Source organism: Anguilla rostrata, chromosome 9 (assembly GCF_018555375.3).
Source record: "Anguilla rostrata isolate EN2019 chromosome 9, ASM1855537v3, whole genome shotgun sequence".
In the NCBI taxonomy this organism is placed as follows: Eukaryota; Metazoa; Chordata; class Actinopteri; order Anguilliformes; family Anguillidae; genus Anguilla; species Anguilla rostrata.
Window position 1 is genome coordinate 22,579,887 of NC_057941.1, and position 18,965 is coordinate 22,598,851.

General features: G+C 49.5%; 1 protein-coding gene across 7 annotated transcripts in view; it reads left to right on the forward strand.

The window, feature by feature from the left end:
- robo3 (roundabout, axon guidance receptor, homolog 3 (Drosophila)) overlaps positions 1–18,965 on the forward strand; it is a 158,501-nt gene that overhangs the window by 108,272 nt on the left and 31,264 nt on the right. For 5 of the 7 annotated variants that reach the window (XM_064351077.1, XM_064351072.1, XM_064351071.1 and 2 more), the window contains exons 3-7: positions 14,857–15,014; positions 15,973–16,093; positions 16,215–16,353; positions 17,490–17,617; positions 18,682–18,693. In XM_064351077.1, the coding sequence (XP_064207147.1) occupies positions 14,857–15,014; positions 15,973–16,093; positions 16,215–16,353; positions 17,490–17,617; positions 18,682–18,693 (558 nt within the window). The remainder of the gene's footprint in view (positions 1–14,856; positions 15,015–15,972; positions 16,094–16,214; positions 16,354–17,489; positions 17,618–18,681; positions 18,694–18,965) is intronic. The other 2 variants (XM_064351075.1, XM_064351073.1) reach the window with 1 other exon arrangement.

Below are 18,965 nucleotides of genomic sequence, written 5' to 3' on the forward strand. Positions count from 1 at the left end.
ATGTGTTTGTAATTGTGAAATTAAATGAGAATTTTCTGTTGTTGCGAGCGAGAATGGCCTTTTCTGTCAATATTAGTCAGTGGCATCAGATTAATGGGGTGGGGGGAGGTGAAAACTTAAACCCTTAAATCGGTAATTACTTGCAACCTGTTTCCACATAATTACCTAGATCAGCAATTTAGCAGTGGATTAGGTGCACCTAATTATTCACAATTACATTTTAATATGGTAGGCTATAATCTTTCTTTAGGCTGCATACATTTTGATTTGACGAAACTGCGGCATTTTCTAAAATCCACAGGGTATTTTACCTGCTAGATAAAACATACTCCATTATCTGTTATAAACAGGGCTCTAAGCACATTCTTTAAGTTACTAAATAGATTTTGCTAAATTGATGTTGAGCTTAATACATTTTGCAATGTGACAAGAAGAAAGAGAACACATGTAAAACAGAATTAGACACCAGCTTTGAGATTATACTTGGCAGGAGATTATTCAGATATTAGACACACTTGTTAACAGAGATAAATGAATACTGGGGAAACTGAAACTAATAACCAGTTTAATGGTAAGCTTCCTTTTGTTTGCAGCTCAGCGTCCTCCCCTGCTTATAGGTGAATCTCTATTTGTGGCATCAATGTTCCTTAAATCAGGCGCATATAGCGTAGACCACATTTATCAAAAAATATAAAAATGAAAACTAAAATCAGAACTTTTACTTTTATGATGAAAAAAATAATGTAATCACAAAATAAAATTGGGAATAGTTAGCTATCCCTAGTAGTTGTTTATAGTTTGTTGTTCATTCTGGTAACTGCAAGATACGGGTTTAGAGTCGTTGTCGTTTAAAGGTAAGTTTTCAACCTACCACAAGTATATTATAGAGCCACATCACTGAGCTGCAGTGGTGAAAACATGGTGAGACTCGTCTCGTGAGTTTGTCCTCTCAGTTGCGGTCTTTCTATTTGTGGAGCGGTGTTCAGGAAAACCTGATTGTGTTTGGGACTGTTGGGAATAGCACAGTGCAGACTGTCGCCTTGTCGTCCTGCATTGAGTAAGTGAACTTCTTCTGAGGCCCTGTTGTAAGTGCACTCCCTCTGTGTGCCTCCTTGCTTTTTTTGGTTATGTCTGTGAAATTTTCCATTTTAAAACGATTCTGTTTGTTGTTTTGATCTCCTGAGGGTCAGGAGTAGAAAATGAGCATTTTAGTTGCATTTTTGCTAAGTTCACTATGGGCCTGTGTTATTGACGGTGGAATTAACCTGTTGTCAGTGCAGCTGAACTCGCGCATAACCTCTGCCTGCATGTTTTGGCCTTTGCACAGAAAATTCTAGTAAGTAAAGAGAACATTTTTCTCACAGATGTTCTGGGATACAACAGAAGGATGTGAGACTGCACTCCAGACAGTAGAGCCAAAGCTCTCTCCTCTTTTCTAAGCTTTCATTTTTGAGTCTTCAGCACAAATGGACAGGCCGGCAAGGTTTCTTCAGTGCACCTCGACCTTTGACCCCTGCATCTTGAGGAAGGCGTGTGGTTAGATTCAGTTGCAATTAGCAGGGCTTACAAGGGTCAGTTTAAAAGGATATCTTGTCAGAGCCAAGAACAGTTGTCCGGACTGTTTGAATGAATGTATTGATGTAAGACGTTTCTAAAGGAGATGTTGGGGGCCCAGGTGTGACACTGACATGTAATGTCCTATAAGGAGACAGGCCAATCAAATCACTACAGTTAGTGTGGGAGTGTAAATTCTTGCTGCACAGGATTTGCTTTGTTCTCTATGTTGCTCTGTATAGGGTCAATATGTGTGTGTGTGTGTATGTGGTTTGTGAGTGTGTTTCTACTGTGTGTGTGCGTGTGTGTGTATGTGGTTTGTGAGTGGGTTTGTACTGTGTGTGTGTGTGTGTGTATGTGGTTTGTAAGTGGGTTTGAACTCTGTGTGTGCGTGCGTGTGTGCGTCTATGTATATGTGGTGTGTATATATTTGTGTGTGTGTTTGTACTATGTGTGTGTGTGTGTGTGTATGTGGTTTGTATTGTGTTTGTGTGTGTGTTTGTACTGTGTGTGTGTGCATGTGTGCATGTCTTTGTGTATGTGGTGTGTATATATTTGTGTGTGTGTGTGTTTGTACTGTGTGTGTGAGTGTGTGTGTGTATGTGGTTTGTATTGTGTTTGTGTGTGTGTGTTTGTACTGTGTGTGTGTGTGTGTGTGTATGTGTATGTGGTTTGTACTGTGTGTGTGTGTGTTTGTATGTGGTTTGAGAGTGGGTTTGTACTGTGTGTGTGTGTGTGTGTGTATGTGTATGTGGTTTGTACTGTGTGTGTGTGTGTTTGTATGTGGTTTGAGAGTGGGTTTGTACTGTGTGTGTGTGTGTGTGTGTGTGTATGTGTATGTGGTTTGTAGTGTGTGTGTGTGTTTGTATGTGGCTTGAGAGTGGGTTTGTACTGTGTGTGTGTGTGTGTGTGTATGTGTATGTGGTTTGTACTGTGTGTGTGTGTGTTTGTATGTGGTTTGAGAGTGGGTTTGTACTGTGTGTGTGTGTGTGTGTGTGTGTATGTGTATGTGGTTTGTACTGTGTGTGTGTGTGTTTGTATGTGGTTTGAGAGTGGGTTTGTACTGTGTGTGTGTGTGTGTGTGTGTGTGTGTGTATGAGTGTGATTCTCAGCTCCCTGCATTTGGCAGGCTCAGAGCAGAGGGCAGCAGGGGGAGGAGCAGAGGGCAGCAGGAGGAGGAGCAGAGAGCAGCAGGAGGAGGAGCAGAGAGCTCTGTACCGTCAGGCCGGGCGGTGGGCCAGACTGCAGCCTCCCGCCTGGGTCCTCCGCGCCGCGCCTAACCTCAGACCGCGCGTGTCATCTCTCCTCCGGTCCGCGCGCTGCGAGCGGGCAGCGAGCCCGCACTGACACGCAGAGTCACGCCCCATTAATCCACCCAGGGCCCCGAGGCGCCAGGAGCCCGTCCCGTTCCCCCTGCCCACAGCCCGGCCGCGTATGACACTGTAACCGTGTCAACGGCGGGCTCAGGGGGCGGGCCGGGGTCAGAGGCGACCGCGTGTCTGTCCATGTGTCGGGTTCGGGGAGGACCTGTGTGGCAAGTGACGGAGTGTGGCGCAGTGGGTAAGGAACTGCGCTTGTAACCGAAAGGTCGCAGGTTCGAATCCCGGGTAAGGACACTGCCGTTGTACCCTTGAGCAAGGTACTTAACCTGCATTGCTTCAGTATATATCCAGCTGTATAAATGGATACAATGTAAAGTGCTAAGTAAAAGTTGTGTAAGTCGCTCTGGATAAGAGCGTCTGCTAAATGCCTATAATGTAATGTAATGTAAAAGTGAGCAGATTTGAGCTGGCAGGACTTTCCATAGAAGATAAGAACGCTATAGAAGATGTGAAATCGGCAAAAAAAGACACAGAGACTTGGTGCTGTGCTGTGGCATTAGTGATGAGAGTCAGTGTTGCTTACTGGATGGGGAGTGATGGGGAGTGATGGGGAGTGAGCTGAGTGGTTTTTTCTTCAGGGGGTGGGAGGGTGATAATGTACCCTCAAAAAGATGGGGATTTGTCCCCTTATAAACCGCGCCACGCTTTCCACTGGCCTCTCTGTTGCATTCGCCCGAAGGTCAACAGCGCCTGTACGCTAGCGTTGGCAGCGGCGCAGGAGGAATTCTCACGCAGAACGCAGCGGGCCTGAAATAGCGGCTTCGTCTCCGCCTGCCCGCGTCTGCGTCCGACTCCGCTTCCAGAGCTACCAAAATGGCAGCCTTTCTCCGAGAGCGGAGCCGCTCAACTTGCCAGCAATAAATTACGGCGAATGGGAGCGCGCGAATACAAAGGCAGAGCCCGCCCGTTTTTTAAGGGGAAGGGGGAGAGGCGCTCTGCAGGACTCGCCGTGCCCTTTTGTGTCTTGGCAGAGGCGCCGGTGGTTCGGGCGCGGGTCTCTCTCAGGAATCGTCCCTCGGCTGCCTGAAGGAGTTTTCGCTTTGAGTCTGAGAGCCCTTGACCCTCTCGCACAATGGGGCGGCCCCGCGACGGCCGGGCCTGTGGGATTTGGAGTTTCTCTGCCGTAGTCCTCCCGCCACGCTCGGGGTGCGGAGATAAGGCGCTTCCCCGTCGAGTCGAGTATTTCAAGCACTTTCCGGAAAAATCCCATTTGCATAATGCAGTCTGCATAATTTCTTTCTTTTTTTTTAACCCGAACCCTGTAAAGTCCTAATTTTCTAAAGTGAGTTTGAATGAGAGCGCTGTGATTTAACTATCTTTCATCTGCACCGCTGGCAATATTTCTGTCTTACCGGAGAGGTAAGGGCCCAGCGCTATTTTTAAAAGAAACGGAACGCTGCGGACATCGCTAAGGGAACCGTTTCAGGTCAGCCAGCCTGAGCAGCCTGATGCATACATTTTCAGTGATTCATGAAGTTGTGTTGTCGGCCATACATTTAAAAGCATTTGTGATGACCGTGCTGCGGCCTCCATTCAGTAAAGCAGCGATGCATTTCATTAACTTCTGGTGTTAACGAACGGTAAGCAAATAAGTACAAGTAGCACACGTTTGTTTTTAATGGTTAATTTCAGTGATAGATAAACATGCTCAATAGCCTAAAAAAAGATGTGACACTTTCTTTAAGGAAAATGGCAAAACACATTACCCATGAGTAGTCAAGTCTTGTCGCGTTTGTTATGTGAACGTTAAGTTAAAATGATGTGGTTCAGTAGATTGTGGGTATTCAACAGTGGGTGTATGAGCAGTAATTTAAATGGGGGAAATTGAATGAACTGTCTGCATTGAAACAGTGCGCGTACATGAACAGTAAGCCAATCGGGTGAAGCTGAATGAATTGCCTGGGTTAAAATGAGCAGTTTGGTTTTCGGTTTCTCCAGATGGTTGCGGTACAGTAGACAGTGAAGAGCGTTAGGGGGGAAAGGAGGCCACCTTTCGAACCCAAGCCAGCGAGAGAACAAACTGTTCGTCCGACCCGGACACCCCCCCCCTCCACCCCCGTTCAGCAGCAATAAATGTAGACCAGTCCTAGATTAAAGTAATCCTCTTTCTCCGCAGACAATGTCTCTATTAGCCAACACACTGCACGGCCACACGCACAAGATTAGACCACCTCGGTAACAGACTTATTGTTGGTCAGATCTGCATACAAAAGAACAATGCTGGGGAGGGAGGGGGGTGCATTACTGGAGCCCCCCCCACCCCCCCCCCCCGATTCTGACATCAATTCGGCGGGGTCTCCCCTCGTCTGTCCCCTTTGTTCTCCATTGATTTGTTTGGGACAGGGCCTTCTGTCCTGGGCCGTGAGGGCAGCCGCGGAGTTTGCACACACACAGGGGCGCAGCGGCTGAATAACGATTAGGGATACAGTGCGCAAACAGCTCACCACCCACTGTGAGGCCTTCCCCTTCCCTCCGGAACAGAGCCCCATAATCGCAGTGTTTTTATACTCCCTCCACAGTGGTCGCGCGGGGCATTCTTTAGGAGCTCGTAATAACTCAGATAAGGATTTTATTTTTATAAGTTCTTTACACGTTGTTTCAGCAATGCTTAGAATTATGGAATTCATTTGTGTCGAATGTCTAGTTTTAAAATAGTGAGATTTTGACTTTCCGGTTTGCGTCGCTGAATTGTTTTGTGTTACATGTCTATGTATTGACGCATTTTTAAAACAGTCAGTTAAAGCATGTTGCATGTTGGGTCCTTGAATTTTCAGCTCTTGAAGATGAAGTTGTTTTTATTTTCTGTATTTGAGTCTTCTGCAATTGACTGAGAAGTTGGCTATTGCAATGGGGAGCTGTAGCTCATCAAAAAGTAACATTTATTCCTGAAAGGCATACCGTTTGCTTTTGATGTTTGTTCCTTTCCCTTTGTATTCAGAGTTACCTGACAGGGTTATATTTGAAAGCCTCATCTAAATCATTCATTTTATTGATGTCTTGCTAATTTATTTAGCTGCAGTTGGTTCTATACACAGTAACTACTGTGAGTCGATTAGAATTTTTCATGATTTGCTTGACAATGAAACATTTATTCCCCAGAGTGTTTGTATAAAGGCTCATCTTCCACAACATGGTGACCAGCTAATGCAGGTGCTGTAGGAAACACAGCCTCTCTACCCTGGTGTGGATGAAACAGTGTACATGACCAAAGGCTCACCTGAGACCTCTTGTTTGCATTAACCAGGAGTGGCACATTCAGTTGTTCGCATGCCCACAATTCTATGGAGGCTCTACAGGTCTGTCTGCAAGGCAGATATTGTTGAGCAGGACAGCGACTTTGGAATTTGTCTGGTGCCAGCGGCATTAGGGAAGAAAACTGACTGCATTTGATAATTTGATACCAGGGGAAAACGGTCATTGGTGGGGCCAGCTGTATCATGTCCCAGCACCTGTGCCTGTCCACACGTCGTGACCCCAGGAGACCTGTGGAGAGCGGACTGACTCCGGCAGGTTTTGGGTGGGGGGGGGGGGGCAGGTGACACCCCGGCGTCGGAATGCTCTTAATTACCTGCGAGCTGGAGGGGCTGACACCTGCGCGAGGCGGCGCGTTCTCCGAGGCCGTTAGCGTGCTGAGGGCCAGCCCGCGCGCGCTCTCTCTCCGCGGCAGGGCTTCCCTTACAGCCCTCCTCAGGGCCTGGGGTGGGGATGCTTCTGAGGGTTCCTTAGAAACCAGCGAGCGTCGCCAGGAAACGGCACGCCGCCGACAGGGTTGGGGGGGGTGGGTTTCATACAGGGGCGTGCACAGGTCAGCAAGCACTCCCCATCACCCCCCCCCTGAAGGCACAGATCTGTAGGACCCATCTCCACCCCCCCCCCCCCTTCTCTCTTTGGGGTGGGATAATGAGACTCACCCCCAGCTTTACACGAAGGGTAATTTATTACATTCAATTTGTCCCTGTGACACGCCGGGGTTTTAAAGGTGCTGGAGATGACTGGACCGGGGTGTTTATGAGCGCTTAAAAGCCTGGAAGTGATACACCTCGACACGGCGCGCCATCCATCTTCGCCACCAACCGGGCGCGCGCGCTGTCGCCGAGGCGTCGGCGGGCCGCGGCCGCTCCGCTCCGCTCGCGTTTCCGGTCGAGGTACCGCCGTATTTCTTTCCCGTCCCCCCCGCTCCCGCGCCACATAACGCAAAGAGCATTTTCATGAGGTTCCCCTCGTCAGTCCCAGGATTAATGGGCCAGCAGAGGCCTGCATGTCTTTGTCCTGATCGCTGCGGACTTCAGCCGTCGCCACCGTACGTGGAAACGTACCGCGTTAAGCACCGTGTTAAGAGCACAACTTCCAGTCTCATCTTGAAAGTAATCGCTACCCAGCATTACAACCGCCAGTATTTGTAACCATATAACATAACGTGTTTTTACATAATAACTGTGCTGGTGCAGCATGCATGAAAAACCAGTCCTGGTCAGCGTCGATGGCTGAGTATCGAACCTCTCTTGCGAAGTCACGTTTTCTTCGAACGACTTGACACGACTGGTTTGGAGTTTACCGGAATGGTAGAACGGCTTTTGAATGGTAGAAAGCTAAAGCCCTGCTTTGTGTCCCAGCCCGGTCCCTTCTCTCTCTCTCCAGTAATGGTGTTTTACCCACATCTTTCCCCCTCCGGCTGGGTCAAAACATTTTCTCTCTCCCCCCCCAAACCCCCACCGCCCGTTAAAAAACGGAAAATCATTTCTCACACGGCCGTCACCGAAAGTGTTTTCTGCGCGGTGGCTTTTCATCCATCAGTGTGTGAGCCGCGCGCGAGCGTTAGCGTTAGCGGGAGAGGGAGCGGAGCCCGCAGCTGCTGGGCTCTAACTGGACTCAGGTGACGGCTGAGCGGCGCAGACAGGATATTAATGAGGGGCCCCACAAAGACGGGCACGCGCGCGGCGCACACAAACAAAGGAGAAAATTGAAAAAATAAAAACGGGGGGGGGGGGGGGGCAGGGGGGGGTTGGGGAGAGGGGGGTGGGGGAGTGGGGTCGGGACGTTGGTGGGGACTGATTTCTCTCCCTCTCTCCCCAAGGCAATATCTGTCCCCGCCACTGGCCCGTCCACTGCCCCGCTGTCATAATGAGAGTGGGCCCTTTTTTGATCCTGCTGGGGTTTGGAAATGATGGAGTGGGGGGGTGGTGGGGGGGGTCTGGGAGGGGGAAGGCGGGGGGTGGGGGACACACGGCTCAGAGTGAGTGGGACAGATGTCCGGGCAGCACGTGCCTAGATGATCCCCCTCCCCCCCCCTTAAAACCCACCCCTCCTTCTGGTGGGGCCCCCTCCTTGGCGACAGCTGTGTTCTGTTGCCCTGGGACGCCTCTGAACTGGGACAGCCCGCTGTCTGCCCCCGCCGATAAAGCCTCATTACGGGGTGGAGCCGGCCCAGTGAACTGCCGGCCCTTTGGGGTCAACCGGACTAAACCCGCCCCACAGGTACCGCACGTGATGCCAATTCCAGCCTCCCCTGCAGTAAGCACTATGTGTGAACCCGTGTGTACGAAACAGTTACTGTGACTATGATAACGTCACCACTGACCAAGACACCTGTGCAGATATAACTTTTCGCTTATGCTTGTATAGTGTCTCTTTTTTTAAACAGGAGATCGAACATTCACCCGGGGCGTTGCTGAGAAAACACTAAACGGGCCGACCATTCGATAAATCAAACCGTTTGCGTCCAAACACCTCTCCCCTTTTTCCCCCGACGATCCCGTGATTCATTTCACTCCAGCATAAAGGTTAAATGCTTATCGTAAAGCAAGCTAATGATAATTCGCGGAGCTCCGCCCACACATTGACATTAATGGTTATATCGATTCTTGTTCAATTTATGAAATGGGCTGCATTGATCAGGCGAACGGGGAGACGTGCGCGTGAATATTAAGAGCGCCTCCGTCGTCTCGCTGGGGCGAAGCTCTCAGTGTCGCAGGCCAGCTGGACCGTTCGCCACCGCGGCTACTGTCGCTTGTTTGTTTTGCCGGAGTGTCTGGAAGTGTTTTACAGTGAGGAGCGGTGGAGTTTTTTTTTTTTTTGGGGGGAGGGGGGGGGGATTTGTGGGGCTCTGTAAATCCGATGAAAGTCGAGAGCGGTGCATGTGGCCACCGCAGAGGTCCAGATTGTTCCATCTGTCCCAATAACCCCCCCCAGGACAATCATGGCTATTGATCACCAATCGGAGACCTCCCAGGCTGTCCTCCTCCCACCTGTGCATCTGTGTGCCGGTCCACTCGTTAAGAGCCACGCTGGTGTCTCTCTTCAGAAGCAAATGCAAAGAAGTGCGTCACGTTCAACTAATTGTGGAATAAAGGATTCCAGTTCCCCTTTCTGTACACCTGGTTTAGGGCAGGAGCTGGGGCTTTGCCTTGGTTAGGTGCCATGACATTCCAGCTGTTGTTTAAATGAGGAGACGCTTGTCGGGAGTGCCGTACGTGGGCAGAATGTCGCGGTTTGACGTATGTCGCGCATTTCGCTTTGCCGAACGTTTCGTATTTTCAGCTGTACGTGAGCAAACACCGCTGAAAGCCTATGAGAGCGACAGGCTCGCACAGCCTCTCTGAAGTAAAGACAAACGCCTCGAAACGCTCAGATGCGGAGATTGGCTGGTCCGCGCCCGTCCGGCCCGCCTCCGCTCGGGCTGCGTGACAGATTGTCTGGCGTTGGGTTCCGATGCAAGCGGACAGATTGACAGATGAGTGCCGCGAATCCCAACAACGGATCCAAAACATAAACCTTTCAGCAACAGCCAGGGACTGTTTGTCATTCTCGGCAAGGTTTTGATATTTATTCATGAGTGTGGAAATTATTGAAGCTGATGAAGGGAGGGAGAGTGAGAGAGAGAGAGAGAGAGAAAGAGAGGCAATGAGACAGCTTCCTGTGTTTGTTTTTAAAAGGTTATGATAATCCGTTGCTTTAACTTACTATCAGGTATTGCTTGTTATCAATATGCATTTTGAACCACAAATACACATGATATACCGTACTGTCTGACTGAAACCTAGTGTTTAAAAGCTGATGATGCATTACTGAAGGTAGACGGTTTCCTTTATGTGCTTAATACAGAGAACTGTTATTTTTACAGTGATTTTTTTCACTTGGCCACATACTAGTTTGAAATAACTGTCTCCTGAGTACATTTTCATTAGATTGGCATAACATGGCGGTTGGAATGCAGAAGTCAAGATTTTCAAAAATCCCATGAAAAGGCCCTTCATTCAGTTCAGACCACCGTGTTGGACGGAACAGAAGATTGACAGACAGCCAGATGGGTTTTGCCGGTGCTTGTCCACTTCGTAATAGACCCGACTGAAAAATTAAAGAAGGTATAGGTTGAGAAATTGATTTTTTTTTTCCTTTTTCTTTTTTTAAAGTAGAGAGTCGGGGAATTTGCCGGAGATGGCCCCTGGAACCCACCAATGGGGTGTAGGAGCAGTGTAATTGAAGCGGACTGCAGGCCTGGCGGGGGGATTACACGGGCTTTGTTGTAGCCAACGAGAGGGTTCCCCCGGGGCAGCAGCCAGGGGGTCAGAGGTCGTGGGCTTAATCTGCCTATCACCCCCAGGGCTTTATGGGTAATTGCCAGCACCTAATCAAGCCTCCGTGCTCCCTCTCCCTTTCCAGTCGGGTAGCTGAAGGGGAGCCAGGGGGCTCACACCTCAAGCGTGTGGGGTCGGCATTGGGAACGACAGGTCAACACTCGCCTTCCGTAACCCCGCCAGCACCCCAATTGGGTTTTGCCACCGCTAAATAGATTGCCGGGCTCCGTGAGTAAGCGGGGCGCGTACCGCTTCTGTCAGGTGTTTTCTTTGGGGTTAATGAATGCTGTTTAGAGGGTCACGCCGTGCCTCTGTGTTTTTGCCCAGAGGCCGGTGTGGAAGGTGGTCTGGGACTCAGCCCAAGGTCTGGCAGGCCCCCGCGGTCGGCTAATTGGAGCCTGGGGAGCAGCCCGGGGGGGGGGGGGGGGCAGCAAACTGAGCTGCATCGCGGGGGCGTCCAGCTCACAGATCCACACCCACCTCTGGAAGAAAGACGACTGAGAACTGGAGAAAGTCAAAAGCATAAGGCCGTGGTTTAATGGAGTCAACCGGCCTCTGTAGAGTAGCGTTACCTTCAACGAGCCGGGCAGTTCCTCTGCCAAAGACACGGTGAATATCAACTGCCCTTTCTGTTCAAAACGGAGAACATCCAGCACATCCTGAGTGGCCCTGGCCTGGTGGCTTTTCTTTACAAAATGATTAATATTTTACCTCATTTGCCTTTTCTATACAGGGCATAAAAACCGGGGCTTGAGATTCATTTTTTACTCTTCTGGAGAAAGTCTACGCGTGTTTGAAGTCGCGAGCATATGAGTCAGACCTCCCGAAAGACATCCGGCTGGACTTAGGGAGCTGATTTACCGATGCAGACTGAACACTCTCCTCAGTCTGGACTCTGTAGTTCATGAAATGTGAGCGCATTGTAGTTGCGAGTCAGATGGGGACTGATATAAAATCTGACGTCCTACAGGCCGGGAGGACGGGGACCAGGGCCTACAGTGGGCCTGACATTTTCTGGAGTCGTATTGAAAGCAGCCCTGGTGACAGGCCTGCATGGAAATGAAAATGAATCTCCCCCCGATCCTGGCGTTCGCAGATTTAGTTTCCCGGCCTCCTGGCCGTTAGCGCGGGGAGCGTTAATCACGCCGGACCGCCCCTCCCAGCCGGGGTGACATTGTGATGACATTAGCCGCGTAATTCTGCTGTAATGACCGCCATCGTTCCGCCTTACGCACAGACACACTGACACACTGACACACTGACACACAGACACACTGACACACAGACACACAGACACACAGACACACTGACACGCAGACACGCAGACACACAGACACACAGACACAAAGACACACTGACACACTGACACACTGACACACTGACACACTGACACACAGACACACAGACGCACTGACGCACAGACACACTGACACACAGACACACAGACACACACACACACACACACAACACACACGCATGCGCATTCCAGCCCTCCCACCGCCGACCTCCACCCCCTTGCATCCACACAGACTCTTCAGCTCTTGTAGGAGGGGCGGAGGCTCAGGGACACTTGAAAGTCTATGCATGCCAAGCAGTGAATTTTCTGAGCAAACAGAAAAGATTCCCCCTCGGATCTCCCTCAGATCTGCCCCGGAGCGTGTGAGAGTACCCCCCTGCCCTGCGCGCGCCCGCCTCTGTCCTCTCCCCCCGCTCTGGCAGCCCGCCATCATCTGCGCAGGCTGAGGCGAGGCGCGCGGGCAGCGCAGGCAGCGCAGGCAGCGCAGGCAGCGCAGTCACCGCAGGCCGTGCTGCGGGGAGCCTCCGCGAAGCAGCGCTGCTTCCTTCCAGACGCGAGGAGACGCCTTTGTCTGAGCGCAGCCCCCCCCCCGGCGGTGGAGCAGGTCCTCGACAGCCCCTCGCTCCTTACGCTCACTGAGTCACCTGTGACCGGCTTCTGTTGTTTCGCGGGGACCGTTGTGATGTCGACGTGCCGTCCCCGTTTGGGCGAAATAGACAGGTGTGCTCGCGCTCTGCGCTTTTTGCCATACTTCAGTGCTTTAAAAAAAAAAAAAAAAAACGTGTGGCTTTTACGGGGTCTGGCACATCTGGGCAGCAGCCGAGGCGTTAATGAGTCACAGCCGGAGTTAATCCGCCAGGAGAAAATGTCCCAGTAAGCATCAACAGGGATGGCAGCGACGGCTGGTATTACTCTGTTATTACATGATAATAAACACATTTTCTAATGTTGCGTCTTACTAATGGATCCACAAGAAGCAGCTGCCAAATGGCTCTGTTTGCACACTCAACATATTTGCTCACTGTGTGAAGGAGGTCTTCCACCAGTGTGCATAGTGCATCATACTTAAATGTACCCATGTGGGAAATTTACCATGCAGTTGGACACTGCAAGGATTCATGGTCTTGTTCCCCGTGCCTTGTGTTTAATCATTGTTATGTGTGCCTTTGCGTTATTTCCTCCATTTTTTCGTTCGATCTTATATTCTTTATTTTACCTAGAAATCACTCTGAGAGCCTTTTGTGAAAAACGCTTAATAGAGTGTTTATTCTTATTAATGTCTTCATATGTTCTAAGTTTACGTCTGAACGGCGAGCACAGTAGCGAGAAAGTTTATGGTTTTATGAGGGTTGAAGTTGGTTTATGATGAATTACTTAATTTTTTTTTTTTTTTTTTTACCCGTCTTGCACTTTAAATCATGACTGCTCTGGGAAGAGTGCCCAAAGGAACGAAGTTAGCTGAGCAGTAAAGCACTGATATTCCTGACCACGCCTTCAACGCATACAACATTTACTCCTCTGGTTCTTATCTCTCAATAAATCATTCCCACGGCTGATTTTGGGATATCGAATTCACTCATATCTTCAAAAACACATTAATAAAAACATATCTGCCCTGCATATTCAAATATATAAATATCCCAGAGTGAAGTTCACTCAGGAAAAAGTTTCGTGACTCCCGACTTCAAGATTAAAGGCCCTCTCGCAAGAGAAAGAGAGAGGGAGAGGGAGAGAGAAAGTCTGTGGAAACGCAGCCTTGTGTTGTGCGGTTGGGGATATCTGAGACTCTGTGAGGTGTTTAATATGATACCTCTTTGGGTTGTCAAAACGCACTTGAGCTCGGGGGGGCACCCGAGCCGGAGGCGTGGGCTCCGGTGTGAAGTGGACGCTGTGAAGCCCTCTCGCGGCGCGGGGCCCGTCCGCCGGGGCCGCTCACCTGGAGACACAAAGCCCTCTCTGTCACCCGAGACTTGAAGGCGCGATGAAAGGGAAGACGCCTTCAGCTATAGATGGCTGGGGATGATAACAGCCCCGCCGCCCCCGCCCTTTCAGATGAACCATTTCATCTTTATATATATACTATATGTGTGTGTGTGTGTCTGTGTATCAATAGGTCAGACATTTTTGACTGTCTTGCCACGGCGGAGGTGTGTGCTGAGGCTTCAAAAGGGTCTCACAGGAGCGAACTGCTCTGCTTCCTCTCTGCGATGTCACATAAGTTAACGGTTGGAAGTATTTAGAGGGAGCCATTAAATTAAGTTATTTTCACGCCCCGAATACTGGATTTTGGGCTTCTGAGTGACACATTGTTCATGTGTGTTATCAGAAGGCTCCCCATATAGACCGTTCCAACGTAAACCACATGCGATGGTCGCTCTGGGCCACAGATTTCAATTGGAAAAAGCGATGCTTGAAGTAATGATTGTGTGAGGGGCAATTTGAGAGATATAGGGGATGCTAGATTAAAGGTAATTGAAGTTGAATCTGTTAAATGGCAATAAAATGGAAATATAGATTGAGTTCGAGTATAGATGGGATCAGCCCTAGGGGCTTAGGGTGGAGATGGGGAGGATGAAAGAGATAATACTTGTGTGTGTGCGCGTGCCTGTGTGTATGTGTGCGTGTGCATGTGTGTGTACAGCATGATTGTGTGTGTGCGCGCATGTGTGTTCAGCGTGATTGTGTTTGTGAGTGTGTGTGTGTGATTTAATTATTCATCTACTTAGTGTGGGATTGAAAGGTGTTCATTATTAATCATCTGTACCCTGATGGTTGAGAGAGGAGAAGAGCCCCGACCAGAATAGAATACAATAGAAAAAGGGAGAAAAGATCATGCAGCTTTACTCGCTGATCCATTTTCTAATATGAGACAGCACAAACCAGTGAACAGGGTTATCTTAAATGTCAATATTATGCTCGCTGTCTTAAAGGGAATTAAGGATTTTCTCAACCCATGTGAAGTTTTTGTTTGCCGCTTTCCAAAAAGCAATCTCGCCTCTTCCGTTTCACGTTTGCTTATATCCTGCCCCGTGTCTGTCCCCGCCCGCAGTTCTGCGCGACGACTTCCGGCAGACGCCCAGCGACGTGGTGGTGGCGGCGGGGGAGCCGGCGGTCATGGAGTGCATCCCCCCGCGCGGTCACCCCGAGCCCACCATCTCCTGGAAGAGGAACAACATGCGCGTCAACGACAAGGACGAGAGGATCACCGTGAGTGAGCCCGCGCCTTCAGCAGTCTTCGGCACAGCGGGGACAGCATTAAAAATGACATACAGGGAGTTACCGCCCAGTCTCTCTGCTGAACGCATTACCATGCCATGCCGTGCCATACCATAAAAATCCAGAATGTATTTCGAAAAATAAGGTATCTCCACTTCTAAATTAGGTCCTTGTGGAATACCTTGCAGTTTGCTGTCCACCAGCCTCCTTGCAGACGTATCAAAATATTTTATTACTGTGAGCTAAAGCTGTCAGTAGATGAATGCACAGTCAGTCTATTACATAGCCGGGGAGGAAAATAAAAGAGGCCAATCGTTGGGGGGAGAGAGCAGAAAGACAACAGAAACTGGGTGAATTGCCGGGCTAGTAATTTGACAGATGGGAATCTAAAGGAGAATATTGTAGGAAATAAGAATGGTTGAAGGAAACCAACCTTCAGTCAAGAGCTTCATTCTTCGAAAAACTGAATACAGGATTCCCTTCAAAATATTCATACAAAGGACAACAGATGCAGCTACCGTCACTTCATTAATTCAGTCACATCGAAGGCTACAACTGAGCACGCCTATTTGTACTCACCACATAAAGTCCTACCATCAGCAACCGATTGCTGAGCATCTGACAACATTATTGATCCTACCAATTTAACTGCACCTTTAAGCTTTCAAAAATGTCAACATTTTTAGTGCGCTACAAAAAGAGGCTAGCACTACGATTTATCAAAATACGTTTGGAGCATGTAATTAATGTTCCAAGTTCAGGAAACATCAAGGGTAATACATCCTGTAATAAATATGCAATGTCTTCATTTTTTGGAGGGGTTATAAATTCCTAAAAACAGAAGGGTTTTGGGGCTTCGTTACGCCCTCAGTGCCTGCAGTCTTCAGAATAGCGGTCAGCGCACCGTGCTCCTCAGGTCCAGACGGGTGCGTCTCTTGCTGGCTTTCAGATCCGCGGGGGGAAGCTGATGATCTCCAACACGCGGAAGAGCGACGCGGGGATGTACGTGTGCGTGGGCACCAACATGGTGGGCGAGAAGGACAGCGACCCGGCGGAGCTGGTGGTCTTCGGTGAGCCACCGAGCGCTTTAGCGTGTTAGCGTCGCGTTTCCTCCTCGGTCTGCCCGTACCGACCGCTGGCACGCCGGCACCCATGTGACCGTGCGCTGCCCTCTCGCCCCCCCCCCCGCAGAGCGGCCGATGTTCCTGCGGAGGCCCTTGAACCAGGTGGCGCTGGCGGAGGACACCGTGGACTTCCTGTGCGAGGTGCACGGGGACCCCACCCCCACCGTGCGCTGGCGGAGGGAGGAAGGGGAACTGCCCCGGGGAAGGTGAGAGTCGCTCAGTGCCACTGACTGACTGACTGACTGACACAGAGGACCAAAGACTGACCACCAGTATAAGCCTGAGACTGGCTTGCTGACTGAGTGAGGAACAGGCTAACTGAATAATTGAAGCCCATGCTGACTGACTGAATGGCTGAAGAGACTGACTAGCTGACAGACTAAATGAGTGAAGAAGAGATCGAATGACAAAGTGATGATTAGACAAACTGAATGTGGAACAGACAGGAGCGACACAGACAAAATACTGACTGATAAGCTGATTATCAGGATTATCTTTTTGCAGACTGCGCAACAATCTTTCTGCAAATGGCTATTTATTTTTTTTGACATCAAATATCAGGGCTTGTGTGATTTTCTTTGAAGTTGTTTGATATTAAGATTTTGTAAGTGTGTTATTACAGCTACTGTCACGAAAAGCTTTGCATTTTATTCTAATACAAAATGAGTATATGCTTCCAGTTAGAAACAACAATATCTGGAAATTAAAAATAATAACGGCACAAATTACAAATGGATGCAGATACTGAATTAAAATATTGGTTGAATTATAAAAGGCACAGAGAATGTTTTTCACAGGTTATCTGCTCTGCTGGCCCGGGCACCAAATGCAAACAGTCGGGCTCTAAAAAGCCAGCTAGCGTTATTGTAAAAATATGACCCCTTAACTGAGCTAACGCTGCGTGACTTCAGACGCACATCTAAACAAGCCTTGCCGGAGACCGAATAACGGCAGACCGTAACCCCGAGCAACACACCGCGATCGCCCCGCCGCGCGGCTCATAGGGCTCCTCCCCGCCCGCGAGCAGACAGAGACATCATTATGGGCTGTCTGTCCTTGAAGAGGAGGATGGAGTCGTTTGGCAGCAAAGCCGAGGGTGGGGGCGCAGCGGAAAGTGGGGGGGCGGCAGCTAGCCCGTAAACAGCCCCGAGCGCAGCTGCGGAGCGTCCGGGGGCCTCCCGCTCCCCGACGCCGATCCCCGCTTAACGATGAGCGAGGCCGGGGGCGGCAGGCGGCGGGCAGGGGCTAACGGGCCCGATTCGCGCGCCCACGCGCGAGCAAGGGTCGGGTCTGAGCTCAGCGCCCGCGGCCTCACGCTCTCGCCCCCGCCCCGTTTCCGCAGGTCCGAGATCCGAAACGACAACACCCTGCGCCTGACCCAGGTGCGGGCGGAGGACGAGGGCACCTACACCTGCGTGTCGGAGAACAGCGTGGGGAAGGCCGAGGCCTCGGGCACCCTGCAGGTCCGAGGTGAGAGGGCGGAGACGCCGGGCTGGCACATGGGCACTTACCTGTGTATGCGTGTATAACACAGTTTCACCTGCGCTCGTGCACTGGCACACACACACACACACACACACACATACTGACACACACATACACAACACACAGACACACTCGGACGCATGTGTTTGCTCATGTGTCCTTGCATACATAGACACATGTACGGTGTATTTTATGCATACAATAAAAAGAGAGAGACACACACACTACCATGAATACATATTCACTTACACGCACCTGCAAACACACAGACACATTTGTGTACACACACAGCTTACACACAGACTCACAACAGTGAAATGGTCTCATTCACTTCTGTTACCTCTTAAGCATTCAAGAGGAGAAAAAAAAAACAGAAAAAAGCACACTGAAATATTTTTATCAGTTATTTATTATGTATCTCGCTTTGACAATTTGAAATTCTGCTGGAATAAACGTATGCCCTTTTGAACCCTTTCCACTTCCTGGTAAGGCATATTTGATATGACAGCATTCATTAATTTACAGCTGCCAGACACAATTAAAAATGTTTTTATTCAATTTCTGGCATGTTTTTTTCATAAAGCACGGTTGCGCATTGAGAGTCTTTTTAAAAAAGATTTTTTATTGCGAATATTCCACGTACCTAATAAGAGAATAGGGGCTTGTGGTAAAGCTTGAATTATTCTGTCTGACAGCTGTTGGGGAAATGATTTAGCTGGTAGTGTACCGCTGAAATATTAATGGAACACGGAGACGCGAGTGCACTGGCTGTGATCTAATGGGCAAGCTCCTGGGACACATCCAGGGAAGCCGCAGTTTGAGCACACCCACCCTCAGAAGCACATCTCTCTCACCGCACGTCACGCAGTCTCTCCTCTCATGCTCCATTGTCCGTTTGTCCACGCAGAGCCTGTCGTTCCATTTACCCCTCAATCCATTTGTCGTTAGTCTTTTTCTCTTTCTTTTTTTGCTTTTCCTAACCAATGCTCAACCCATCTCACACTTGTTTCATTTTGTCTCTTTTTTTTGCATTTACCTCTCCATTCTAGTCGGCCCATTCCGTAAGTATTCATTTCATCTCCTCTCTTTGCATGTCTGGGGGGAGGGGGAGGGGTAGGTGATGGGTGGGGTTAAATCAACTGAATTGTTCATTGGTTAAATCACAGAGGTGGTGGGTGGGTCAGAAAACTCCGGAATAAATGCAGAGTCTGCATCCCCTGTGGTGTCTGCACCCCTCTATTTCCGTTGCATTACATTGTGAAGAAATAACCCCAAAATTTATTCTAGCACTGCATGCTAAGTAGTTAGCTGTGAAGTTCATCAAGTATAACAT